Genomic DNA, 21,288 nt, shown 5'->3' with positions numbered 1-21,288 from the left:
AGAATGAGGGGGAGGAGGGAGAGAAAGAGAGGCATTCTCTGGCTTAATTTTGCACAGCAAACACAAGACATTAAGAGTACAAACAATCTACACTCTCTTCAAATTGTGTTTTAGTACAATATGTTTTTCTCTGTGTGTGTGTGTGTGTCTGCAGGCACACGTGTGAAATTTAAATGTACCATTGGAGTTGAGAGAGGAGGGACGGAGTGTGGCATTGTGACAATAAGGCCCCTTATACAGTAGAACCTAAAAATACAAGTCAGTGGTCCCGGGAGAGGGCTAGTGCGATCCAGGCCTGTGTAATGAGAGAGTGGAGCTGCCACTAGCCCTCCTGTCCCCAGCTCCCTCTGGCCCATGGCTCAGCACTGGAAACGCAACAGCTCAAATAGATTTATCATAGCTCTCAAAGCAGCCAGTCTGAAGGGCCTCTCCTCTCACTCTGAGAAAGGCAGCCATCACAGGCCTGGCCCCGTGTCTGACCAAAAAGTGAGAGAGGGAGAGATGCAGAGAAAGAGATGGGGGGGGGTATGAGAAGATCGAAGGAGAGGGAAAACATTTTAGATGAAAATGCAAGCGAACAGCAGCCTGTAAAAATAGAGCATTACCAAAAATATTGTTTAAAAAAATGGATGGAGAGAAGGATTAGTTAGAGATTAAAAACATGTTATTTCCTTGTCAAACTGAAACACGACACAAGCAGAACCATGTTTTAATGGTTTATGGGCGCTCTATTTTACAGTTTACATAAGAGATGTCACAGGGATCGACTTTCAGCTTTCTGGACAGTCCACAGTTAGTGACAAGCAGCATTTAATACTCTTTAAAGGATTAGTTCCCACAAATGACACATTTACCTTATTTTATGGAAAACTAGAAAGTAACCTGTAGATCTAGAGAGTCAGTGACCGACCAAATGATGTCCAGATTACTTGCTTGTTATCAATGAATCGGAGTATATAGTTAAATATGTTCAAAGGGAACTATACCTTTAGTCTGAGCCATGGAATAACTTGTAATAACCTGCAACTATACCAGAGAGAAGGGCTGTGTCATCTCTACAGCATCAGAGGCAAAACTCTTTAAAAATATCTTCCTCTCTTTCATTTAATGTGACATCACCAGCAAAAGACGAGAAATAACTAGGAAAACAAAACATTCCTAAAACGGTCTTCTACTAGTGCAAAGATCTTACATTACATTTTTTATATGTTGTTATGATCCTTCTTAGCAACCCTAATTAGAACTGTTAAATTAATCGAAACATCTCCATGGTAATGAGTTGACCCACGAGTAATTTGACAATAATTTGCGATTCACGAGTGACGTATTCCTCCCCTCAGGAATAGAAAGTCCTCCTGATAGAGCAGCGACACTCCATTCTATAATCAGAGTAGTTCAGGATCCAGTCCAAGAGCCATAGAAACACACACTGACACACTGTCTGCGGCTCTGGTGCCAACACATCCACAAATGCTTCGTCAAAACAGCCATCGATTACACTTCCTCCTCGGGCCACTGGTCAAAACCACCTCTTTGGATCTCCCTATTTGTTTATTAACAGGCGAATGACTTCAGATGCTCCTCAAAAGTATTCAGACGGAGTCTTTATCGTCCATAAAAGTATACACCCTTTGTTTCTATGAAGTCTATAGTCCATAGCAGTTTTGGGCATTACATTTGACACTGTATCTCGGTGTCTCGGTCCATCAGAGAGTGTTTTTTTTAAATATGTTCTGTAGTTTTTGTCACAGCTTGGTATTATGAGATGACTTACAGTCTTCCGTCAGTCGGCAGTCTAAGTGTCTCAGATATGAGTGCCGTCCTTTCTTTACATATGGAGTTAACGGTAGAGAGACTTGGTGATGGTCGCTGCTCAGTGATTCTCTTGCTATCGTGTGACCTATGAAAGAGAAAGCAAAGAACAGAAGATCAGCGAGTTGAACCAGTGACACAGAAACATACAATTATCTTTGAGGGACTTAGCAAATGACACAGCGTGCACATCTACGAAATAAAACCTCCCGCAGCCCCCCTCCAATGATGGTAGAGGGAACTGACGTCTATGAACCTGTTTCTCCACTGTGTTAGTGATAACCTTCATTCTACAGGGCCATCAGGCATCTATACCCCTGCAACGTGGGAGTGAGAGACAGACAGACAGACAGACAAAGAAAGAGAGTTTGCGTGACACATTCACATCGAACACGGAGATAGATAGAGAGGGACAGAAAGAAGGTCACAGATAGCGGGAGATGGGGAGAGGGAACGAGACGCTGGAAGGAACAGTTGCCGTGGAGTCGGTTTCGTTGCAGCAATCTCCTGAGACATCTGCCACCACGTCTCCTAATAGCTGTGCTCCTGTTCCACACTGAGCAAATGCAGAATTCATGTCCGTTGATGAGGCACGGTTCCCCCTCGCTCCCTCACCCTCCCTCAACAGCTGATTAGCTAGACAGTCAAAGAGGGAGAGAAAAAGCGATAGAGGATGGTGATGACTTCACATATCAGTCTTTCAGTTGTTCAGAGACCCAGGGTTATTCATTCTAACGGCAGTCTCTTAGCGGCCATTCATCCTCCCGTATATCCCCCTCACCAATATAATTAGGACTTAAATTGAAAGCCTCCATGGATCCCCTAGCCATAATGCTTTCTAATGAATGTGACAGATGTTCTGCTGTTATTCCGTCTCTCTGAGTAATTACTCTTACAGTGCCTGTGTGCTCCTTACAACTGTTCTTCTTTTTATATTTCACCTGTGAGTAAACCACAACTGCACCATCCCACAATACACACACCCACACCCCCGTCCATCAGTTGGTCCTGCAAATAACTTCCACACATCAAAATATTACTGTAGAACGGATGTGAAGGGCTTTCATTTAAATATATTTATCTCATATAAACAACAATGATTAGCATTCTGATTGTCTGGTTTACTGTTACAGTCTGTACATACATTATGTGCAGCTTTGTTTTTTCCATGACATGCATTTTCCATCCCTCTTTTCAGATCTTTGCAAACATTGCTCACTTGGGGCTCCACAGACAATTGGCTCTTTTCTTCCATGGACTTCCCATTTATGTCACATACATTGGGGCTTTATTGGCTCTTTCTGACCAAACTATCCTGTATTTAGAGGATTATCCTAATACACTACTGTACCTAAACTTCTAAAATATGAAAACAAGTGTAAGCTTCCTCATCTTAAAAGTGTGTTTTACAAGACTTTAATTGAGACAAGATGCTGTATGGGAGAAAGGTTGTCAATACAATTGACATCAAACGTTACTCAAGCTGGAGAATGTGATAGAAATAGCAGGCTTTTCCTAAGTACTGTGTGGACCTCATGGGTTCCTCAAGCTTTTCCTAAGTACTGTGTGGACCTCTTGGGTTCCTCAAGCTTTTCCTAAGTACTGTGTGGACCTCTTGGGTTCCTCAAGCTTTTCCTAAGTACTGTGTGGACCTCTTGGGTTCCTCAAGCTTTTCCTAAGTACTGTGTGGACTTCATGGGTTCCTCTGTCATGTATTGTCATGTTGTGTCTTGTTTCTGTCCTTTCCCTTCACCCTGTCTCCCTCTGCTGGTCGTTATTAGGTTACCTTTTCTCCCCCTCTTTCCCCCAGCTGTTCCTTGTCTCCTCCTAACTACCTCGTCACCCCTTTTCCCACCTGTTCCCTTTTTCCCTCTGATTAGTCCTCTATATCTCTCTCTGTTCGTGCTCCTGTCTTTGTCGGATTCTTGTTTGTGTTATTCATGCCTGAACCAGACTATCGTCATGTTTGCTACAACCTTGTCCTGTCCTGTCGGAATCTGCCGGTCCATCTGAGCCTACGTTTGTTTTGTTATTAAAGAAGCTCTGTTTACGTTAATTCGCTTTTGGGTCCTCATTCACGCACCTTAACATCCTCAAGCTTTTCCTAAGTACTGTGTGGACTTCATGGGTTCCTCAAGCTTTTCCTAAGTACTGTGTGGACTTCATGGGTTCCTCAAGTTTTTCCTAAGTACTGTGTGGACTTCATGGGTTCCTCAAGCTTTTCCTAAGTACTGTGTGGACTTCATGGGTTCCTCAAGCTTTTCCTAAGTACTGTGTGGACTTCATGGGTTCCTCAAGCTTTTCCTAAGTACTGTGTGGACTTCATGGGTTCATCAAGCTTTTCCTAAGTACTGTGTGGACTTCATGGGTTCCTCAAGCTTTTCCTAAGTACTGTGTGGACTTCATGGGTTCCTCAAGTTTTTCCTAAGTACTGTGTGGACTTCATGGGTTCCTCAAGCTTTTCCTAAGTACTGTGTGGACTTCATGGGTTCATCATTGGACACATTCTGCTGTAAATACTGATAGGATACTTTCTTTTGTTGATGTTTTCAGATTGCATATTGATTCATGAAAGTATATTATTTTGTCATTATCAAAGACTGTATTGATTTAATTGCTAATTAATAATCATAGAAGCTCAAGTATTCTTCAGTATCACCAAAGGAAAAAATAGTGTCAAGCCAAGAAACATCTCTCTCTCCCACTATTCTCTCTCTCTCTCACACACACACACACACACACACACACACACACACACACACGCGCGCGCGCGCGCACACACACACACACACACACACACACACACTCACACAGAGGATGGAAAAGGGCCCTGTCCTCTCACCTTGGTGGTTTTGACTTTGTTTCCAGTGTTGCAGGACCAGCCGGTGAGGTCAGGGAGCACCTTACATTCCTCTCCCTCCATGCAGGGGTTCATCTGACACCACCACTTCTGAATCACGATGGAGGCTGGAGAAGAGGGTAGAGAGAGAGCACCTGAGACCTGATACTGAGAGGGTGGACAGTACAGGGCAGAGCAATGTGCAGAAGCAAACTGCCATGGTTAGTATGGAGGGAATAGATTCTATAGAGGGGAGAGTAATCTGCAAGTAGGAGTAGATTGGCTCAGCCACAATCAGCATGTTTTTACCCATTGATATAGCATCATTCTATTATAAAATCTTATTTAGTGAACATTGTGAAATGGAAACCTTTCAATGCCAAGTCTGCATTTATTGGGGGGCCCACTATGTTTGGCAGGAATCTATGCATAAAAGATGGTATTTGAATCAAGAATCAGATATAGTATTTACCTAGGCTTGTGCGTGTCACATCAGTATCACCTGGTGTGTACCAATTACAACCATGAAATACTTCAATATAAAATGAAAGGTGTCTGTTCAAGACATAGTTAAAGATGATCTATTTCATTGGTATGATGTCAGATCAGACAAAAGTAACATGACATTCAATCACTTCTCAAATACAATGAAGCAAACACACACACACACACACAGTTCCAACAACGTTCATAGACAAACAAACAGATGTGTCTTTCCACCAAAAGAACAGTATGTGTATGACATGTTGGATGTTAAGGAGAAGTTCCAGGGTGTGGATAAAACAAGAGCAAAAGCTATAAAAAAAATAAAAATTAAACACCCAAATTCGTCCTTTTAGAACTGGCAACGCTCTCAGTATAGTGCTGCAGGTTGTTAGACGTTGTACACGTGAAATTGTGTCATTCCGACCTTTATCCACAGCGTTATATTCCATTTTGTGCAACTCAAGTCATACTTTTCCCTACATCTCAGCAGGCACGCTGAGATGTATCACAGATGGATAGGGGAAACTGCTCGAATCGAGCAAGATAGAATGTACCATAACGGATAAAGTTCGGAATGACACAATTTCATGTGTACAACATCTAAAGACCTGCATTACTATACTGAGAGCGTTGCCATTTCTAAAAGGACATATTTGGGTGTTTTTGTTGCTCTTGTTCATGTTTTATCCCTTCTTGGTACTGCAGAACGAGCATGAGGAAGTCTATCGCTGGTTGGGGTACGTTTCTCAAAACCAAGTGAAATCAACCAACATATGGATTTGGTAGGAAAAAAATATGAACGTCTCCTTTAACAATAAATATCAGCCCAATAGGCACTGACACAGAACCTTTTCCTCTCACTCTGATTGTCCACTCATACTGCTCTGCCTTGTACTGTCCACCCTTCCAGGCCAGTCAGTGATCCATCACAGTCAGTGATCCACGGCTAGGCGGCCAAAACCAGGCGGGAAGATTTGTCTCTATCCATCTATTCTTCCTTCTTCACTACTGGGATGGGGAAGTCATGGTGTGTACTCTCGACTACGTATCCAGCTTTGATAGGCCAATCAATTAAAAGAGGCAAATGATTGTGGTTTAGAGGGAGTCTCCCATCGAGTCCTGTTTTACAGTCGATTGTTCCTCAGAAATGGAAGAGAAGGGGTGAAATCTGCAGCAAAATGGGTTTTAAATGGAATTATGCAAAAGAACACGAGCAAATCCTCTCAAGCGTCGTGTAAGAACCCCCGACTGAGAGAGATAGAGATGACTGGAGGAGTTCACCAAGACTGCTTCTTTCCAATGAGTGAGGGAGTGAATGAATGCACAGAAAGAAAGAGAGAGAACAAAAGAGAGAGCGTGAGTGAGAGAGAGAGACATTGAGGGTGAAAGAGAGGAAGAGATAGACGCAGAGAGAGAGAGAAAAAGAGAAACAGAGAGAGCATAAACAAGGGAGAGAGGATGACACCATTTACGAAGACTAAGAGTCCCCTTAATAAATTACGCTTAGCCTGGCAGGGCACTCCAGAGAACATGCTGTTATGATGCACGAGCTCAGTGGCAGTAAAGGGTTCTAAAAACCAATGGCTGTGTAATGGTCGTTAATGTTGCCATTATGGTGTCTGCCGTGGTGCTTTACGCTACCACCATGTTATTTAGAGCTAATGAGCATGGCCTGAAGAAGAGCCATTAGAGTTGGAGTTCTCAGAGACTTCATCTCACGTTCTACGGAGTGGGCCGGGAGTCTGTGACATCGCAGACCTGCCTGTCATTCTGCAGAATGGACGGGAGTGGCTAATAGCTTATGATGTCATGGCATGGCCAAGGGCTGTTGGATGGATAGCAACAACAGAATACCTAGAGGAGCGCTGATGAACTACGGTAATAAAGGGAATTCCTGAGAGGTGCTGACATGGACTAGTCAAGTATTTATATAGCCTGTTTTACATCAGCAGTTGTCACAAAGTGCTTATACAGAAACCCAGCCTAAAACCCAGAAGATCAAGCCATGCAGATGAAGTAGAAGCACAGTGGCTAGAAAAAACTCCCTAGAAAGACAGGAACCTAGGAAGAAACCTAGAGAGGAATCGGGCTTTGAGGGGTGGCCAGTCTTCTTCTGGTTGAGCCCAGTAGACATGATAAGAGTACAAGGCCATTAAAGGCTAGATTGTTTTTCAAGGTGTTCTAATGTTCATACTGTAGATGACAAGCAGGGTCAGATAACCTTTCGGTTCATAGGCTACCATGTAAGGTGCACTGCACTTACTCATCCATGTATCATGTCAGGGATGTATGCCAGTAAAGCAACTTAGTTTGGGATCTATGCCTGGAAATAAGAATCACATTTCTCAGAATCTCTTCTCCCAGAGACAGATGGGTATAACTGAGATCCATCTCTCTCCGTCAGCAGTCAGTGATTAGTCTGATAGTCTATCGACAGAATTACCACCATTAATTCACAGAGAGCAGAGCAGTGTGTCGCTACTGTAGCTATTTACCATCTAGAGTGGGTTGAGTCTGGGTTGGCGCCCCCCCTTGGGTTGTGCCGTGGCGGAGATCTTTGTGGGCTACACTCGGCCTTGTCTCAAGATGGTAAGTTGGTGGTTGAAGATATCCCTCTAGTGGTGTGGGGGCTGTACATTGGCAAAGTGGGTGGAGTCATATCCTGCCTGTTTGGCCCTGTCCGGGGGTATCATCGAATGGGGCCAGAATGTCTCCTGACCCCTTCTGTCTCAGCCTCCAGTATTTATGCTGCAGTAGTTTATGTGTCAGGGGGCTAGGTTCATTCTGTTATATCTGGAGTATTTCTCCTTATCCAGTGTCCTGTGTGAATTTAAGTATGCTCTCTCTAATTCTCTCTTTCTCTCTTTTTTTCTTTCTCTCTCTCGGAGGACCTGAGCCCTAGGACCATGCCTCAGGACTACCTGGCATGATGACTCCTTGCTGTCCCCAGTCCACCTGGCCATGCTGCTGCTCCAGTTTTAACTGTTCTGCCTGCGGCTATGTAACCCTAACCTGTTCACAGGACGTGCTACCTGTCCCAGACCTGCTGTTTTCAACTCTCTAGAGACAGCAGGAGCGGTAGAGATACTCTCAATGATTGGCTATGAAAAGCCAACTGACATTTACTCCTGAGGTGCTGACTTGTTGCACCCTCGACAACTACTGTGATTATTATTATTTGACCATGCTAGTAATTTATGAACATTTGAACATCTTGGCCATGTTCTGTTATAATCTCCACCCGGCACAGCCAGAAGAGGACTGGCCACCCCTCATAGCCTGGTTCCTCTCTAGGTTTCTTACTAGGTTTTGTCCTGTCTGGGTAGTTTTTCCTAGCCACTGTGCTTCTACACCTGCATTGCTTGCTGTTTGGGGTTTTAGGCTGCGTTTCTGTACAGCACTTTGATATATCAGCTGATGTAAGAAGGGCTATATAAAGACATTTGATTTGATTTAGAAGCCATACTAAACGTGCCATTAAACATCTGACTACTATAGCTAGTTACCATCCAGAAGCCATACTCCACGTGTCATTTAAACAACTGACTGCTGACGCTTCACTCAGAAATGAGTCTAGACCTTTTCAAGAAGTCTCAGTATGTCTGTTGAGAGCAGTTGTTATTAAGTAAATCAAATGATATTGTTAATGGAGACTTCTGTGAATGCCATGATAGGGAGCAAATTAGTGTTGTCTTCCCAAATCCCTGGCTGTGTTGCTAGTCTCAGGGGGTGATTCTAAACAGGGTATGTGGGGGAGCCATGCCTAAAGGCTAGCTAGAGGATTAGACAGAGATGATGTCCATCCACCACAACACTGACACGTCACAGGTCACAGCAGATTCAATCCATCTTTGAATTCACTGCCTGTCAAAACATCAGGTTAAGTGTGTGTGTGTGTGTGTGTGTGTGTGTGTGTGTGTGTGTGTGTGTGTGTGTGTGTGTGTGTGTGTGTGTGTGTGTGTGTGTGTGTGTGTGTGTGTGTGTTTGTGTGTGTGTGTGTGTGTGTGTGTGTGTGTGTGTGTGTGTGTGTGTGTGTGTGTGTGTGTGTGTGTGTGTGTGATTGTGATTGTGTGTGATTGTGTGTGTGTGTGTGTGTGTGTGTGTATGTGTGTACGTTAGCACCCGGAACTGGATGGTACCACAGTTTTCCTTTGTTCCTTTTTGCTTCCATGAATCCTGCTACCGTTGGTGTTGAAATGTTTCTGACATCATGTGGACAAAGATGAAACTGCAGCTGCTCTTTTCTGTTCTCCTACGGAAAGTCCTGCACTGTGGGAAGTATCACCCATGGCAACGTAGAGTAAACTATCCTAACTTATATGTGTTTGTGTTATACTGTGCTAACAACATGTTAACAGCCACAAAATGAGTGTCCCACAAAACATTGATCTCTGCAGGTACGCACACACACACACACACACACACACACACAGTCATATAGGCTGTCTCATTCCTGTCTGCTAGCTGCTAAAAGGTCTTTATTGGTGAAAGAATGGATGAAAAACAGTGGCCCATCTGCTGCGGGCAGGTCTGTTTCCGTCTGTGTTCCAGGTCTAATGCGTGATAATTCGTTTTCACCACAAACAAAACATGACATAATATATTATGATTCTGTTACATTCAACGCTAATGTAGGTTACGTGACCTGAGTAATGTAAAAATACGAATAGCAATAGATAATTTAGAATTCAACTTCAATTAGAGTTATGCAACCTCTCCCTACATATCTTGTAAACATAACAGCAGACAAGTCAGATTACTGTATGTATTTTTTTGTGGGCTACAATGACTAATTTAGCTCCCATTGGACAACAAAGGCAAAATACAAAACGCAACCAAGCATGAGGCTTTTAGAGTGTTCATCAAATAGTACTTAACAAAGGCTGGGGTTGAACTCACTGTGAATACAACTATGTGATATTATGCATGTGTATAAATCATCATAGATTCTGGGGAGTATGTGGCGGCAGGGGGTAGATGTGTGTGTGTGTGTGTGTGTGTGTGTGTGTGTGTGTGTGTGTGTGTGTGTGTGTGTGTGTGTGTGTGTGTGTGTGTGTGTGTGTGTGTGTGTGTGTGTGTGTGTGTGTGTGTGTGTGTGTGTGTGTGTGTGTGTGTGTGCATTTTTGTGGGAGGACAGGGGGTTCACATGTTTTATTTGTCTATTACGTTTATTTGGTAGGAACAATGTACAACAAATCATAAGTCTCAGAATATGTGAAGTGATGTGTTGCACCAGATGTAGCTGACAGCTAATTTATACCGGCATTCCCCATGTGTACTGTATATGAGCAGTCCCCATGTGTACTGTATATGAGCAGTCCCCATGTGTACTGTATATGAACAGTCCCCATGTGTACTGTTTATGAGCAGTCCCCTTGTGTACTGTATATGAGCAGTCCCCATGTGTACTGTATATGAGCAGTCCCCATGTGTACTGTATATGAACAGTCCCCATGTGTACTGTTTATGAGCAGTCCCCTTGTGTACTGTATATGAGCAGTCCCCATGTGTACTGTATATGAGCAGTCCCCATGTGTACTGTATATGAGCAGTCCCCATGTGTACTGTATATGAGCAGTCCCCTTGTGTAATGTATATGAGCAGTCCCCATGTGTACTGTATATGAGCAGTCCCCATGTGTACTGTATATGAACAGTCCCCATGTGTACTGTTTATGAGCAGTCCCCTTGTGTACTGTATATGAGCAGTCCCCATGTGTACTGTATATGAGCAGTCCCCATGTGTACTGTATATGAACAGTCCCCATGTGTACTGTTTATGAGCAGTCCCCTTGTGTACTGTATATGAGCAGTCCCCATGTGTACTGTATATGAGCAGTCCCCATGTGTACTGTATATGAGCAGTCCCCATGTGTACTGTATATGAACAGTCCCCATGTGTACTGTTTATGAGCAGTCCCCTTGTGTACTGTATATGAGCAGTCCCCATGTGTACTGTATATGAGCAGTCCCCATGTGTACTGTATATGAGCAGTCCCCATGTGTACTGTATATGAGCAGTCCCCATGTGTACTGTATATGAACAGTCCCCATGTGTACTGTATATGAACAATCCCCATGTGTACTGTATGTGAGCAGTCCCCATGTGTACTGTATATGAGCAGTCCCCATGTGTACTGTATATGAACAGTCCCCATGTGTACTGTTTATGAGCAGTCCCCTTGTGTACTGTATATGAGCAGTCCCCATGTGTACTGTATATGAGCAGTCCCCATGTGTACTGTATATGAGCAGTCCCCATGTGTACTGTATATGAACAGTCCCCATGTGTACTGTTTATGAGCAGTCCCCTTGTGTACTGTATATGAGCAGTCCCCATGTGTACTGTATATGAGCAGTCCCCATGTGTACTGTATATGAGCAGTCCCCATGTGTACTGTATATGAACAGTCCCCATGTGTACTGTATATGAACAGTCCCCATGTGTACTGTATATGAACAATCCCCATGTGTACTGTATGTGAGCAGTCCCCATGTGTACTGTATATGAGCAGTCCCCATGTGTACTATATATGAGCAGTCCCCATGTGTACTATATATGAGCAGTCCCCATGTGTACTGTATATGAGCAGTCCCCATGTGTACTGTATATGAGCAATCCCCATGTGTACTGTATATGAGCAGTCCCAATGTGTACTGTATATGAGCAATCCCCATGTGTACTGTATATGAGCAGTCCCCATGTGTACTGTATATGAGAGCAGTCCCCATGTGTACTGTATATGAGCAGTCCCCATGTGTACTGTTTATGAACAATCCCCATGTGTACTGTATATGAGCAGTCCCCATGTGTACTGTATATGAGCAGTCCCCATGTGTACTGTATATGAGCAGTGCATGCATGTGGGAGGCACTATACATGTTGGACGTAAAAGCTTAACACTAATGGTTCTACGTCCTTATACATCATTTAAAGGCTATCTGGAGAACCTGCTTGCTCAAACACACACGGACACACATGCACACACACACGGAGGGCATGGATTTAATTTGCTCCACTCAACAGGGGAGGACAGAAAGGGTGAGACAACTGGCTGACTTCCAAAATAGGATTCAGCAGCAGAAGCCCCTGTGGCGTACGAGTCGTTCCATTCACTGGACTCTCTGTACAGTCATAGCAGAAAAGGGGCATCCATCTCTTTCAGAAATGATTAAGTAAAAACCTATCTGTGTTCAAGTGCCCCACACGCACCAAGCATGCAGACAAATACACACACACACACACACAGACACATACACACACAGACACCTGAATAATAGACTTGTCAGATACCAAGATGAACTTAACATACTGTTTAAGCTACAAAAACAGCAAATACAACACAGAAAAAGATGACTCCTCACACGGGTATAGAAAGTATAGTACCAGTCAAAAGTTTGAACACACCTATTAATCAAGGGTTTTCCTTTATTTTTACTATTTCTACATTGTAGAATAATAGTGAATACATCAAAACTATGAAATAACACATATGGAATCCTGTAGTAACCAAAAAAGTGTTAAAAAAAATCTAACTATATATCATATTTTATATCCTTCAAAGTAGCCTCCCTTTGCCTAATGACAGCTTTCTTTGCACACTCTTGGCATTCTCTTCACAAGCTTCCCCTGGAATGCTTTTCCAACAGTTTTGAAGGAGTTCCCACATATGCTGAGCACTTGTTGGCTGCTTTTCCTTCACTCTGCGGTCCATCTCATTCCTGACCATCTCAATTGGGTTGAGGTCGGGTGATTGTGAAGGCCAGGTCATCTGATGCAGCACTCTATCACTCTCCTTCTTGGTCAAATAGCCCTTACACAGCCTGGAGGTGTGTTGGGTCATTGTCCTGTTGAAAAACAAATCCCACTAAGCGCAAACCAGAGGGGATGGCATATCGCTGCAGAATGCTGTGGTAGTCATGGAGGTTAGGTGTGTCACCAGCAAAGTACCCCCACACCATCACACCTCCTCCTCCATGCTTCACGGTGGGAACCACACATGCGAAGATCATCCGTTCACCTACTCTGCGTCTCACAAAGACATGGCGGTTGAAAGCAAAAATCTCAAATTTGGACTCCAGACCAAAGGACAGATTTCCACCGGTCTAATGGCCACTGCTCGTGACTCTTCTTCTTCTTGGTATCCTTTAGTAGTGGTTTCTTTGCCGCATCTCGACCATGTAGGCCTGATTCACACAGTCTCCTCTGAACAGTTGATGTTGAGATGTGTCCGTTACTTGAACCCTGTAAAGCATTTATTTGGGCTGAAATTTCTGAGGCTGGTAACTCTAATGAACTTATCCTCTGCAGCAGAGGTAACTCTGGGTCTTCCTTTCCTATGGCGGTCCTCATGAGAGCCATTTCATTATAGCGCTTGATGGTTTTTGTGACTGCACTTGAAGAAACTTGCAAAGTTCTTACATTTTCCACATTGACTGACCTTCATGTCTTAAAGTAATGATGGACTGTTGTTTCTCTTTGCTTATTTGTGCTGTTCTTGCCATAATATGGACTTGGTCTTTTACCAAATAGGGCTATCTTCTGTATACCAACCCTACCTTGTCACAACTCAACTGATTGTCTCAAACGCATTAAGGAAAGAAATTCAACAAATTTACTTTTAACAAGGCACAGCTGTTATTTGAAATGCATTCCAGGTGACTGGAAGCTGGCATGAAGCTGGTTGAGAGAATGCCAAGAGTGTGCAAAGCTGTCATCAACGCAAAGGCTGGCTGCTTTGTAGAATCTCAAATTGAAAATGGTTTTTTATGTGTTTAACAGTTTTTTGGTTACTACATGATTCCATATGTGTTAGTTCATCGTTTTTATGTCTTCACTATTATTCTACAATGTAGAAAATGTAAATAGTAAAAAAAATATATACAGTGCCTTGCGAAAGTATTCGGCCCCCTTGAACTTTGCGACCTTTTGCCACATTTCAGGCTTCAAATTAAAGATATAAAACTGTATTTTTTTGTGAAGAATCAACAACAAGTGGGACACAATCATGAAGTGGAACGACATTTATTGGATATTTCAAACTTTTTTAACAAATCAAAAACTGAAAAATTGGGCGTGCAAAATTATTCAGCCCCTTTACTTTCAGTGCAGCAAACTCTCTCCAGAAGTTCAGTGAGGATCTCTGAATGATCCAATGTTGACCTAAATGACTAATGATGATAAATACAATCCACCTGTGTGTAATCAAGTCTCCGTATAAATGCACCTGCACTGTGATAGTCTCAGAGGTCCGTTAAAAGCGCAGAGATCATCATGAAGAACAAGGAACACACCAGGCAGGTCCGAGATACTGTTGTGAAGAAGTTTAAAGCCGGATTTGGATACAAAAAGATTTCCCAAGCTTTAAACATCCCAAGGAGCACTGTGCAAGCGATAATATTGAAATGGAAGGAGTATCAGACCACTGCAAATCTACCAAGACCTGGCCGTCCCTCTAAACTTTCAGCTCATACAAGGAGAAGACTGATCAGAGATGCAGCCAAGAGGCCCATGATCACTCTGGATGAACTGCAGAGATCTACAGCTGAGGTGGGAGACTCTGTCCATAGGACAACAATCAGTCGTATATTGTACAAATCTGGCCTTTATGGAAGAGTGGCAAGAAGAAAGCCATTTCTTAAAGATATCCATAAAAAGTGTTGTTTAAAGTTTGCCACAAGCCACCTGGGAGACACACCAAACATGTGGAAGAAGGTGCTCTGGTCAGATGCAACCAAAATTGAACTTTTTGGCAACAATGCAAAACGTTATGTTTGGCGTAAAAGCAACACAGCTGAACATACCATCCCCACTGTCAAACATGGTGTTGGCAGCATCATGGTTTGGGCCTGCTTTTCTTCAGCAGGGACAGGGAAGATGGTTAAAATTGATGGGAAAATGGATGGAGCCAAATACAGGACCATTCTGGAAGAAAACCTGACGGAGTCTGCAAAAGACCTGAGACTGGGACGGAGATTTGTCTTCCAACAAGACAATGATCCAAAACATAAAGCAAAATCTACAATGGAATGGTTCAAAAATAAACATATCCAGGTGTTAGAATGGCCAAGTCAAAGTCCAGACCTGAATCCAATCGAGAATCTGTGGAAAGAACTGAAAACTGCTGTTCACAAATGCTCTCCATCCAACCTCACTGAGCTCGAGCTGTTTTGCAAGGAGGAATGGGAAAAAATGTCAGTCTCTCGATGTGCAAAACTGATAGAGACATACCCCAAGCGACTTACAGCTGTAATCGCAGCAAAAGGTGGCGCTACAAAGTATTAACTTAAGGGGGCTGAATAATTTTGCACGCCCAATTTTTCAGTTTTTGATTTGTTAAAAAAGTTTGAAATATCCAATAAATGTCGTTCCACTTCATGATTGTGTCCCACTTGTTGTTGATTCTTCACAAAAAAATGCAGTTTTATATCTTTATGTTTGAAGCCTGAAATGTGGCAAAAGGTCGCAAAGTTCAAGGGGGCCGAATACTTTCGCAAGGCACTGTATAAAAAAAACCTGGAATGAGTAGGTGTATCCAAACTTGAAGGGTACTGTAGATACTTGCTCAGATTTACACTCACATTGTCACACATACACACACACATATGTGCACACACACGCACACAAACACATACACACAACTCTAACCCTGTCACACAGCCAATACAAGTGAATTAAACCCCCTCCGGTGGAGGGTTCAAAAACACAGCACCTTAAGACGAGTTCTCCACCATTGGAAGCCAAACTCAGCGATAACAATCTAAATCCATTCACGCCGTTCTGTTAGAATGAAATGGCTTGATTTACACCCATATTGACTCACGCTGGTAAAGCTGACTTTGACACGGGTTAATGTTGTATAATAATGCAGTATAATCCAGCGCTGGCACCGACCGCCAATCTCTCCACGTGGACATCCCCACGGTGTGTCCTGATAAATGGAAGTGATCTTCTTGACCTCTGCTTATTGGTCATTATGAATTCAACCCCATAAACTGGATCTAAGAGCTGCCCAGCAAGAAGGAAGTCATAAGGGGGCGTTCCACTCTCTGCTTCCAACTCCAACACCACCTTTATTAACCAACACACAGCTAAAGACAGTCTCCAGTAATTCCCATATAAAGCCTGAAGGGAATGTGCTTCAAGATGAACCTGTCATGTATTGTCATGTTGTGTCTTTCTGTCCTTTCCTTTCACCCTGTCTCCCTCTGCTGGTCGTACTAGGTTACCGTTTCTGTCCCTCTTTCCCCCAGCTGTTCCTTGTCTTCTCTGACTACCTCATTCACCCCTTTTCCCACCTGTTCCCTTTTTCCCTCTGATTAGGTCCCTATATCTCTCTCTGTTTCTGCTTCTGTCTTTGTCGGATTCTCGTTTGTGTTACTCATGCCTGAACCAGACTATCATCGTGTTTGCTGCAACCTTGTCCTGTCCTGTCGGAATCTACCTGTCCATCTGAGCCCACGTGTGTTCATCATTAAAGAAACTCTGTTTGTTAATTCGCTTTTGGGTCCTCATTCACGCACCTGACAGAAGAATCCGACCAAGAATGGACCCAGCGACTTCGGATCCTCTCCACTCAACCGTCGAGATCCAGGGAGCGATGCTAGGCAGACACGAGCAGGAATTGTCTGCTGCTCGACATGCCGTTGAGACCCTGGCCACCCAAGTCTCCAACCTCACAGAACAGGTTCACCATCTCCGCCTCGATCCACCGGCCACTTCCAGGGCTTTCGAATCTCCGGAGCCCAGACTCAATAACCCGCCGTGTTACTCTGGGGAGCCCACTGAATGCCGCTCGTTCCTCACCCAGTGTGATATTGTGTTTTCTCTCCAGCCCAACACTTACGCCAGGAGCACTGCTCGTGTCGCCTACGTCATATCTCTCCTTACTGGACGGGCTCGTGAGTGGGGCACGGCAATCTGGGAGGCAAGGGCTGAGTGTACTAACCAGTATCAGGACTTTAAGGAGGAGATGATACGGGTTTTTGATCGATCTGTTTTTGGGGAGGAGGCTTCCAGGGCCCTGTCTTCCCTATGTCAAGGCAATCGTTCCATAACAGACTACTCTATTGAGTTTCGCACTCTTGCTGCCTCCAGTGGCTGGAACGAGCCGGCTTTGCTCGCTCGTCTTCTGGAGGGTCTCCGCGCAGAGGTAAAGGATGAGATTCTCTCCCGGGAGGTTCCTTCCAGCGTGGATTCCTTGATTGAACTCGCTATTCGCATTGAGCGACGGGTTGATTGTCGTCACCGAGCTCGTGGAAAGGAGCTCGCGTTCTCCGTTGCCCCCCTCTCCGCATCACTACCATCTTCCTCTGCCGGCTCGGGAGCTGAGCCTATGCAGCTGGGAGGTATCCGCATCTCGACTAAGGAGAGGGAACGGAGAATCACCAACCGCCTCTGTCTCTATTGCGGTTCTGCTGGTCATTTTGTCACTTCATGTCCAGTAAAAGCCAGAGCTCATCAGTAAGCGGAGGGCTACTGGTGAGCGCTACTACTCCTGTCTCTCCTTCAAGATCCTGCACTACCTTGTCGGTCCATCTACGCTGGACCGGTTCGTCAGCTTCCTGCAGTGCCTTAATAGACTCTGGGGCGGAGGGCTGTTTTATGGACGAGACCTGGGCTCGGGAACATGACATTCCTCTCAGACAGTTAAGGGAGTCCACGGCCTTGTTCGCCCTGGATGGTAGTCCTCTCCCCAGGATTCAGCGTGAGACGCTACCTTTAACCCTCACTGTTTCTGGTAATCATAGCGAAACCATTTCTTTTTTAATTTTTCGTTCACCTTTTACACCTGTTGTTTTGGGCCATCCCTGGCTAGTTTGTCATAATCCTTCCATTAATTGGTCTAGTAATTCTATCCTCTCCTGGAACGTCTCTTGTCATGTGAAATGTTTAATGTCTGCTATCCCTCCTGTTTCCTCTGTCTCTTCTTCACAGGAGGAGCCTGGTGATTTGACAGGGGTGCCGGAGGAATATCACAATCTGCGCACGGTGTTCAGTCGGTCCAGGGCCACCTCTCTTCCTCCACACCGGTCGTATGATTGTAGTATTGATCTCCTTCCGGGAACCACTCCCCCCCGGGGTAGACTATACTCTCTGTCGGCTCCCGAACGTAAGGCTCTCAAGGATTATTTGTCTGTAGCTCTTGACGCCGGTACCATAGTCCCCTCCTCCTCTCCCGCCGGAGCGGGGTTTTTTTTTGTCAAGAAGAAGGACGGGTCTCTGCGCCCCTGCATAGATTATCGAGGGCTGAATGACATAACAGTGAAGAATCGTTATCCGCTTCCTCTTATGTCTTCAGCCTTCGAGATCCTGCAGGGAGCCAGGTTTTTCACTAAGTTGGACCTTCGTAACGCTTACCATCTCGTGCGCATCAGGGAGGGGGACGAGTGGAAGACGGCGTTTAACACTCCGTTAGGGCACTTTGAATACCGGGTTCTTCCTTTCGGCCTCGCTAACGCTCCAGCTGTCTTTCAGGCATTAGTCAATGATGTCCTGAGAGACATGCTGAACATCTTTGTTTTCGTTTACCTTGACGATATCCTGATTTTTTCACCGTCACTCCAGATTCATGTTCAGCACGTTCGACGTGTCCTCCAGCGCCTTTTAGAGAATTGTCTTTTTGTGAAGGCTGAGAAGTGCACTTTTCATGCCTCCTCCGTCACATTTCTCGGTTCTGTTATTTCCGCTGAAGGCATTAAGATGGATCCCGCTAAGGTCCAAGCTGTCATTGATTGGCCCGCCCCTAAGTCACGCGTCGAGCTGCAGCGCTTTCTCGGCTTCGCGAACTTCTATCGTCGTTTCATCCGTAATTTCGGTCAGGTGGCAGCTCCTCTCACAGCCCTTACTTCTGTCAAGACGTGCTTTAAGTGGTCCGTTTCCGCCCAGGGAGCTTTTGATCTCCTCAAGAATCGTTTTACATCCGCTCCTATCCTTGTTACACCTGACGTCTCTAGACAGTTCGTTGTCGAGGTTGACGCGTCAGAGGTGGGCGTGGGAGCCATTCTTTCTCAGCGCTCCCTCTCTGACGACAAGGTCCACCCATGCGCGTATTTTTCTCATCGCCTGTCGCCGTCGGAACGTAACTATGATGTGGGAAACCGCGAACTGCTCGCCATCCGGTTAGCCCTAGGCGAATGGCGACAGTGGTTGGAGGGGGCGACCGTTCCTTTTGTCGTTTGGACTGACCATAGGAACCTTGAGTACATCCGTTCTGCCAAACGACTTAATGCGCGTCAGGCGCGTTGGGCGCTGTTTTTCGCTCGTTTCGAGTTCGTGATTTCTTATCGTCCGGGCTCTAAGAACACCAAGCCTGATGCTTTATCTCGTCTCTTCAGTTCTTCAGTAGCCTCCACTGACCCCGAGGGGATTCTCCCTGAGGGGCGTGTTGTCGGGTTGACTGTCTGGGGAATTGAGAGGCAGGTAAAGCAAGCGCTCACTCACACTCCGTCGCCGCGCGCTTGTCCTAGGAACCTTCTTTTCGTTCCCGTTCCTACTCGTCTGGCCGTTCTTCAGTGGGCTCACTCTGCCAAGTTAGCCGGCCACCCTGGCGTTCGGGGTACGCTTGCTTCCATTCGCCAGCGTTTTTGGTGGCCCACCCGGGAGCATGACACGCGTCGTTTCGTGGCTGCTTGTTCGGTCTGCGCGCAGACTAAGTCCGGTAACTCCCCTCCTGTCGGCCGTCTCAGGCCGCTTCCCATTCCCTCTCGACCGTGGTCTCACATCGCCTTAGATTTTGTCACCGGACTGCCTTCGTCAGCGGGGAAGACTGTTATTCTTACGGTTGTCGATAGGTTCTCTAAGGCGGCTCATTTCATTCCCCTTGCTAAGCTTCCTTCTACTAAAGAGACGGCACAAATCATCATCGAGAATGTTTTCAGAATTCATGGCCTTCCGTCAGACGTCGTTTCGGACAGAGGTCCGCAATTCACGTCTCAATTTTGGAGGGAGTTTTGCCGTTTGATTGGGGCTTCCGTCAGTCTCTCTTCCGGCTTTCACCCCCAGTCTAACGGTCAAGCAGAACGGGCCAATCAGACTATTGGTCGCATCTTACGCAGTCTTTCTTTTCGCAACCCTGCGTCTTGGTCAGAACAGCTCCCCTGGGCAGAATACGCCCACAACTCGCTTCCTTCGTCTGCGACCGGGCTATCTCCTTTTCAGAGTAGCCTCGGGTACCAGCCTCCGCTGTTCTCATCTCAGTTCGCCGAGTCCAGCGTCCCCTCCGCTCAGGCTTTTGTCCAACGTTGCGAGCGCACCTGGAAGAGGGTCAGGTCTGCACTTTGCCGTTATAGGACGCAGACTGTGAGGGCTGCTAATAAGCGTAGAACTAAGAGTCCTAGATATTGTCGCGGTCAGAGAGTTTGGCTCTCCACTCAGAACCTTCCCCTTAAGACGGCTTCTCGCAAGTTGACCCCGCGGTTCATTGGTCCGTGCCGTATTTCTCGGGTCATTAATCCTGTCGCAGTTCGACTTCTTCTTCCGCGATACCTTCGTCGCGTCCACCCGGTCTTCCATGTCTCCTGTATCAAGCCCGTTCTTCGCGCCCCCGCTCGTCTTCCCCCCCCCCCCCCCATCCTTGTCGAGGGCGCACCCATCTACAGGGTCCGTAGGATTTTGGACATGCGTCCTCGGGGCCGTGGTCACCAGTACCTCGTAGATTGGGAGGGGTACGGTCCTGAGGAGAGGAGTTGGGTTCCCTCTCGGGACGTGCTGGACCGTGCGCTGATCGAGGATTTCCTCCGTTGCCGCCAGGTTTCCTCCTCGAGTGCGCCAGGAGGCGCTCGGTGAGTGGGGGGGTACTGTCATGTATTGTCATGTTGTGTCTTTCTGTCCTTTCCTTTCACCCTGTCTCCCTCTGCTGGTCGTACTAGGTTACCGTTTCTGTCCCTCTTTCCCCCAGCTGTTCCTTGTCTTCTCTGACTACCTCATTCACCCCTTTTCCCACCTGTTCCCTTTTTCCCTCTGATTAGGTCCCTATATCTCTCTCTGTTTCTGCTTCTGTCTTTGTCGGATTCTCGTTTGTGTTACTCATGCCTGAACCAGACTATCATCGTGTTTGCTGCAACCTTGTCCTGTCCTGTCGGAATCTACCTGTCCATCTGAGCCCACGTGTGTTCATCATTAAAGAAACTCTGTTTGTTAATTCGCTTTTG

The 21,288-nt window shown here is 45.5% G+C and overlaps 1 protein-coding gene across 2 annotated transcripts in view; it reads right to left on the bottom strand.

Moving 5' to 3' along the window:
* Positions 1–705: 705 nt before the first annotated feature.
* Positions 706–21,288, bottom strand: part of tafa4b (TAFA chemokine like family member 4b) — a 53,506-nt gene continuing 32,923 nt past the window's right edge. Inside the window, exons 5-6 of one of the 2 annotated variants that reach the window (XM_036983444.2) lie at positions 4,655–4,779; positions 706–1,900 (exon numbers count right to left, since the gene is read on the bottom strand). In XM_036983444.2, coding sequence (XP_036839339.1) covers positions 1,889–1,900; positions 4,655–4,779 — 137 coding nt within the window. In that variant the 3' untranslated portion in view covers positions 706–1,888. Of the gene's footprint in view, positions 2,449–4,654; positions 4,780–21,288 lie in introns of both variants that reach the window. The other variant, XM_036983443.2, reaches the window with a different exon arrangement.

This window comes from Oncorhynchus mykiss, chromosome 7, assembly GCF_057628025.1.
Source record: "Oncorhynchus mykiss isolate SJ-2025 chromosome 7, ASM5762802v1, whole genome shotgun sequence".
Lineage (NCBI taxonomy): Eukaryota > Metazoa > Chordata > Actinopteri > Salmoniformes > Salmonidae > Oncorhynchus > Oncorhynchus mykiss.
Note: the sequence above shows the minus strand (reverse complement) of the source record. Positions and strands in the feature narration are given on the sequence as shown.